The sequence below is a fragment of the Hylobates moloch genome, unplaced genomic scaffold (assembly GCF_009828535.3).
Source record: "Hylobates moloch isolate HMO894 unplaced genomic scaffold, HMol_V3 SCAFFOLD_7, whole genome shotgun sequence".
Lineage (NCBI taxonomy): Eukaryota > Metazoa > Chordata > Mammalia > Primates > Hylobatidae > Hylobates > Hylobates moloch.
In genome coordinates, this window is record NW_026652282.1 from 52,100,155 (window position 1) to 52,107,361 (window position 7,207).

Below are 7,207 nucleotides of genomic sequence, written 5' to 3' on the forward strand. Positions count from 1 at the left end.
GGCTGGGCAAGCTGATGCTACCCTTCTACCCACTTGTATTATTCAGGACCTTGCTTCCAGGGCAACACAGCTCCAAAAACTCTCTAAAGGATCTTGGTGGGGAGGTATAGGCCATTGGGTTAGTTTCCTCTTTTGGTCTTACAGACTCCTGTACCTGTCAGATACCAGACCATTTGCTATCCTTCCCCATGGCCTATCATACCCCTTCCCTCAATAACGCCCACACCCCCATCCATGCCCACACACACCAGACACAGCAGACACTGGGACTTATTTTCCGGAGAATTTTATTGTGGAGGATAATACAGGAAAGCAGCTCCAGGTAAGTGGATGAGGCTGTAATGCCCTCTAGCTACCTGAGTCCCCAGGTGGTTTTTGGAGGCATCATAAGTTCCTGGGGAGACTGCAAGATTACAGTTGGTGTTTTAGATAGCTAATCAACATGGGAGGAATATCCAGCTGGTTGATGGCTTGTGGCTGGCCAGCCTGGCACAGGGCTCTGCGGACGACTAAACGGGCCTGTGATAGAAGTGACCGTGGAGTGGCTACAGCAAGAAGAAACAGGTCATGAGGAGCAATTATCAGCACAATTCTCCCACACAAGCCTACATTCACCCTCCCCTGGCTACTACAGCCCTGATGCTCTATCCTTTCCAAGAAATAAAACAGTCACTGGCAAAGCCAGAACCAGAAATTGGGCCAATGCTCCCCACCCCCACCCAACCTTATCTTACTGACTTTTCTCTAACATGTAATACATAACCTCTTCTCTACTGGGGCCCCAGGAGAGGGAGGAAGATGGAGTTTTCTCCAGTGCACCTCAGAGGATTGGCTTATACAGTGATTTGGGGCCCTGGGACCTCCAAGCCAGGTGGCCTGTGAGGCTGGCCTGTTCACCACTCACCTCGGGCCTGTAGCAGCAATGCAATGCCTTTATCATCTTGTGAGGTCAGGTCAAGGGAAAGAGATGGAAGGTAGATATTAGCACCAAAATCGATTAACAGCTGGATGTATTCTGGCTCACAATTATGATGGAGGCAGATTTCAAGGAGGGTGCGGGGTCTTGGGACACGAGCCAATAGGCCCTGGTCAGTGCAGTTGTAGTCAGGGTCTGCCCCGTGGAGCAAAAGCAGGCGGAAACAGTCCAGGTGCCCGTAGACTGCGGCCAAATAGAGGGGGCCAGAACATGAAGCTATGTTTGATGCCCAGACTGGTAGTTTAGCTTTGACGTTGGCCTCTGCACCGTGGCCTAGGAGCTCCTGCAGGATAGCAACAGCACCATCACGGGCAGCTGTGAGCACGGGAGAACAGTTGTTGTAGATGCTACCACCAGGACAGGCACCAGCTTCCAAAAGCACACGTACACAGTCCAGATGGCCATGACTCACAGCAGTGAAAAGTGGCGTCTGTGCCTTGACATCCAAGCTGTCAACATCAGCACCATGGGCTAAGAGGACTTGCAAACAGCTCAAGTGGCCATAAGAGGCAGCCAAGCGCAAGGGTGTCCCAGGAACGCCCCAGCCACTCCTGCTGTTGATGAAACGTTTGTAACGCTCCTGGCGCAAAAGCTGGTCCAAGGTATAGGAGTCGTTGTCATACACTGCTTGATTGAGAGCCTGCTTCTCCTCTGTGTCGGTGTCCTCCTCCTCCTTGTCGGGCTGCAGGAGGGAGAAGATCTTGGTGATGTCCATGAGGTTCATCTTGGCTAATTGGAGAACTATTCTCATTATGAGCACAAGGAAATGCCAGATCTGTGGGTGACAAACAAGTGGGAGAGAATGAGGGTACCCATCAAAAGCCTGAACATGCACCCTCCTTGAAATCTCCCTCCATTTCACCATCAGGCTACTCATTCATGGGTCTCCTACTTCTCACTCTCAATCCCACTGTCTTATTTCAGGCCCCAAAGACACTGCCAAAACAGGTCAGGGCATTTTACAGTTTGATGCCTTTGCATACATTCTTCTGCCTGCCCCTCAAACTCCTACTTCTAGGAAGCCTTCTCTAATCTCCTCTTCCTGCTCAGGGATTCTGGAGGATCACAACTAAACTTCAGCTATGAACTTTCACACCACATTTCTGCTTATCTGTGTTCCATTAGTGTATAAACTCCAGGGCAAGGACCCTGTATTCATCTTGTATTCCTCTACCCCTAGTAGGGCTATATCATGGCTGGAAATTTGGTAGATGCATTTTCCTCAGTTCAGAATGTGTGAATTAGTAAGGTGGCTCTGGCCTGGCACTGGCTAGGCCAATAGAACCATACTTTGTGGTGTCAAGTTGTCATCCCTGAGCTTTCTGACATCAATCTTTTGGGGCAAGCCCTTAACTCCATTTCCAGATAGTTTAACTCTTCACAGCCCCTCATATATGACTAAAGCTCCCTCACCTGAGCCTTCTGTAACCTTCCTTCAGGTGAAGGCCCCACATTTCAGGAACAGAAGTATTCAGGAAATTGGTATTGAATGATATTTACTGATTAAATGAAGAGGTGGCATTACAAAGAACATATTTCAAGTAAAATGAAGACAGATGGCAGGAAACAGTCGAGGTTCCCAGGGCAAGTTTCCTCTCTGATTACAACTAGATTCTCCCCTAGGACCAATTTAATCCAGGAGTCCCTTTGTCAACACTGCCTCCCCATTCCTCTGGCTTAAGCCTTTTTCCATCCTCTCTGTCTGACCCAGGCTAGAGCCTTTGACTCAACCTTCAACTCTTCTCTTCCCATAATCCTCAGGCCCTACAAAACCACTCATGGCTCAATGTCTGACTCAACCTAACCTCTGACCTTACCAGTGCTTCAGTGTCAAGGTCACCCACCTCAGTTTGTAATGTCATCAGGGCGAGCTGGCAGGTTTCTCAGAGCTTAAGTTCCCCTACTCTCCCATACCCTGCAGCCGAGGTCTCAGGGCCTCATACCTTCTTTTATTCACTGTCTACCCCCACCCCTCTTTGTTAGTCTGGGACCTCAGGTACCTACCTCACAGAAAGAAAATTATGAGGTGGGTGGGTAGGGTCACCCTAAACTTTAGGCCCCTCCCCACCCAACAGCATCGGCTCCATATATGGTCTTATTATTTATTCATTCTTGGGGTGCAATGGGAAGGACAGGATTTTGGAAATCCAGCAGACCCAGGTTTGCAGCTCAGCACTCTCAGTTCCTTGCTGAGTAATCTCGAGTAAGCCTCTTCTCTTCTTTGGGACTCAGTTTCCTCATCTATAAGGCAGAAATGAAAGTCCCTTTCTCATGAGGTTGTTAGGAGTAAGAGAGCTACTGCATACTCTGCACCTTCAGCCTCCATCTTAGGAGACAAAACTTAGGAGAATAAACTTCTATGGTCCTTTGTCCCACTCTAGCTGTCTTTTTCTTCGTCTCTCCCTTCTTTACACCAAACATATCCAAAGAGTTTTCTACTATGTACTTCACCACCTTCCATTCACTTATCCATTCTCTGCAGTCTGGCTTCACCCACCCTCAAACATACATCAAGAAAGCTCTTCAAAACGTCATCTTTGTGGTTAAATCCAGTGGATGTCTTGAAGATCTTTTCTTCCCTGACTTTTCTGGAATATCTATCCCTACAGACCAGTCCTCCCTATAAACTCCTCCATCAGCTTCCTTGCTAGCACACTCTCCTGATTTTTCTCCCTTCCCATTCTCCCCTGAAATATTTATGTTCTCTTCTCCATCCTCTTCTCTCCAGTCCCTCTCACCTTTATTCTGATTATTTTAAGCATCTCTATCCAAGCCCCCAGCTCTCTCTTTAGCTCCAGGCATGTATCCGCTGAGTTTCTTCAAGCACTTCAAAGACAGCAGTATCACATCACCACCACTACCACCATGACTAAACTTGATCCATATATCATTTCCTCACCATCTACCTGGTCAACCAAACCAAAACCCAAGACTTCTGTCAATCCTCTTGCCTCTTTATCCCACTCTCATAAAATCCCATCAAGTCCTGTGGATTTTACCTACTAAAGACCTCTTCAGACCATCTGTGCTCTTCAGGGACCATTCTCATTGACCATGCTTTATCTAGGCCCCCACTGCCTTTTGCCTCAGCAGTTATAGTGGTCTCATAGGTAGTTTCTCTTTTCAATATTTTCTCCACATTGTTGCTAAAGTGGTAATTTAAAAATACATATCTGATCTCTACTAATTCTCTGTTTTAAATACCTTAATGGCTCCCCTTTCTTTCCAGCTACAGCCCAAATACTTTAGCCCAGCTCAGAGGTCCTTCATGAACAAATCTTGGCCAATCTCTCCAGCCTCACTTCCTACTACTCCTTGACTTATATCCTGAGATCCAGTGACAAGAGACAAGAAATGATGGCTCTCCATATACACCATGTTTCTTTCTGCCGCATGCAACTCCTTCTGCCAAGTTAATTCCTCCAGAGGCTGTGTTATAGCACTATAGCAGTCATCACACTGTATTGTAACTTCTATATGGGTCTTTGTTTGCCCCTAGTGCAGATAAAGAGGCCATATGTGGTAGTGGCAAAACATGGGAGTTCTGCTTCTACCCCAGCTCTGGCATTTCGCAGCTGTGTGACCTAGGGCAGGTCACTTAATCTCTCTGTGCCCATTTCTTCATCTGTAAAGACAAAATAACAATAGTACCTGCCTTGGAGGGTTGTTAGGATTAAATGAGTTAGTACATAGTAAGTGCTTAGAATAGTGCCTGAAAGTAGTTCTCAGTAACTATTTTTACTGTGATGATGATTATTACTTATGTCTCCGTTTTATAAGGCTATTGCTCCCTACTTAATGTTCTAGAACCTCAGAGCTGCAAGGGACCTTGTAGATCATTTAATTTAATTTTTTCAATTTAGAGATGGGGAAACCAAGGTTCAGAGCAGAGCAGAGACTTTAGTAAGGTCACATGGTTGTTATTGTCAGTTGTCTCATTAACAAGAACTCAGAACACACTTATAATCCTGTGCTTTTCAAAGCAATTTCATGTAACAAAATAGGTAATATTATCCCCATTTTTTGGATGGAGGAAACTGAGCCCAGAGAGGGTAAGGGGTTTGCCATATGCCTTACATCAAGGCAAAAGCAGAGTCAGAAATAGAATCCAGGTTTCTCTACTCCTCCTCCTGTTCTTTCTATTACAAGATGAAACACAAACACATACCCCCCTCCCTTGACTCCAGCAGAGTCACATTGCAGCTCCCAGGATCTTCAGCTTTTGAGTGTCATACCAAGAGCCCACAGCAGAGCTCATATAATGAGCCTCCAGAGGGAGACCAAGCCATGCTCTCCAGTTGACTGTGGCACTGGAGTGAATTCTGCCTCCATTAGATAAGGACAAGGAAATCCAGCTAGCCTGTTGTCTAACCTCACTTTGCTGTAGTTTATTAATCAAAGTTACTATGTGCCTGTTATGTGCACGTAGCTCCTTCCTGATCCTAAACATGTAGGAGTTTTTTAAACCTTTTTTTTTGTGATATTGGTTCCTGTGACAAACTAGCGAAGTCTGTAAACACCTTTCAGAATGGTTTTTACTACATAAAACACATAAAATTAAAGAAAACCAATTATATTAAAATGTGACTGTCAAAATATTTTTAAATGCATGATATAGTAAGAGATGTTCTTTAATAACGCATTAAATAAAAAGGTCTAGTAATTTCTAAGTGGTAATAAATGACATTTCAAGATCTCTGCCACAACTGTAATATGATATGAAATATCTGTGGTTTCTTCTGGTAACCAAATTACATGAACTTGTTATGCTACTGCCATTTGATACCTGCATTCATCCTTGAAGGAAATAGTAAATTTTAGTTAGAGGTTAGGGGGAAAAAAGATAATTGTCTACTCATCCAAGTTTCTGGACCCCTTGAATTCCATCTAAGGCTCTCTTGGTGTCTGTGAATCCAGGTTAAGTACTCCTACAGGAAAGTGGTTGGTTTCCGTGCACCCTAGAGCATTCCTTCAGGCATTAGTAGAACATTTTTAAGCCTCATCTTCCTTCTCCCACCCTTAGGAGTTCTGCCCTTATGCCCTTAAACCCACTCTAAGGCACCCATACACACAGACTAGCCAACAGCACACAGGGACACAAAGACAAATCTCCACACTTCCTGTAGTGTATAATCGCAATTGCTCTCAAGAAGCAGGTCTGTTTAGACCCGAGGTCCTAGGCAGACATATCCTCTTGGGACACACAAGGCAGGGAGCTGGCATTATATCCCTCCTCCCTCCTCCTGGTGGGTTGCCCTAACGACCTTCCAAGCGCCTCCCCCAACTCCCACCAAGTCCCAGACCGAGCGGAAACAGCCTACAACGGGTAGTGGGTGATCACAGGTCTGCGGGCCCGCAGTGGTCACTCTTCACAAACCGGTCCTAGGCTCCAGGTACTCACCAGGCTTCAGCCTGAGGCCGTGCTGCCCGGGGTCGCTGCCCCTGCCCCTCTGTGAAACATTGGGGCCCTGGTGTCCCCTCCTTAGGGAGCCCCTACGGCCCCAACCTGGAGCAGCTGGGGCTCTCAGTTCCCACTGTTAACAATGCCACTGAAAGACTAGGAGTCAGCCCCTAGTCTTGGTCCAAGGGGCTAATTTTAGGCTACCCTCCACCCCCTCTTCCCAGGCCGTGTTATCTTACCAGTGCCATTCTGGGAGCGATTTCAGTAAGAGGAGGGGCTCTCCCACGGGGAGGTCCTGGAAGGACTGACTGACAGATAGACAGGTGCCTGGAGAGGCTAGGGTTCCTGCTCCCAGCCTATCCTCCTATATCCCTCCCTGCCACTCAAATGGGAGCCAGGGTGAGGCTCCTGAGCTGTGGGTGTTCCCACACCTCCATCAGGGGGCACTGAGAAGGCCCAGCCTCAGCCTAGCACACTTTTTTTTTCTTTTTTTTTTTTAATTATACTTTAAGTTTTAGGGTACATGTGCACAACGTGCAGGTTAGTTACATATGTATACATGTGCCATGTTGGTGTGCTGCACCCAGTAACTCGTCATTTAACATTAGGTATATCTCCAAATGCTATCCCTCCCACCTCCCCCCACCCCACAACAGGCCCTGGTGTGTGATGTTCCCCTTCCTGTGTCCATGTGTTCTCATTGTTCAACTCCCACCTATGAGTGAGAACATGCAGTGTTTGGTTTTTTATCCTTGCGATAGTTTGCTGAGAATGATGGTTTCCAGCTTCATCCATGTCCCTACAAAGGACATGAACTCATCATTTTTTAT

The 7,207-nt window shown here is 46.6% G+C and overlaps 1 protein-coding gene across 1 annotated transcript; it reads right to left on the minus strand.

Moving 5' to 3' along the window:
- Positions 1-270: 270 nt before the first annotated feature.
- ASB12 (ankyrin repeat and SOCS box containing 12) lies at positions 271-2,877 on the minus strand. The gene is made up of 3 exons (XM_058441719.1): positions 2,821-2,877; positions 905-1,751; positions 271-545 (listed from the first exon to the last, which is right to left on the minus strand). Exons 1-3 carry the CDS (start codon positions 2,836-2,838, stop codon positions 412-414), a joined length of 999 nt encoding a protein of 332 aa, XP_058297702.1. The 5' UTR covers positions 2,839-2,877; the 3' UTR covers positions 271-411.
- Between the last annotated feature and the right edge of the window lie 4,330 nt (positions 2,878-7,207).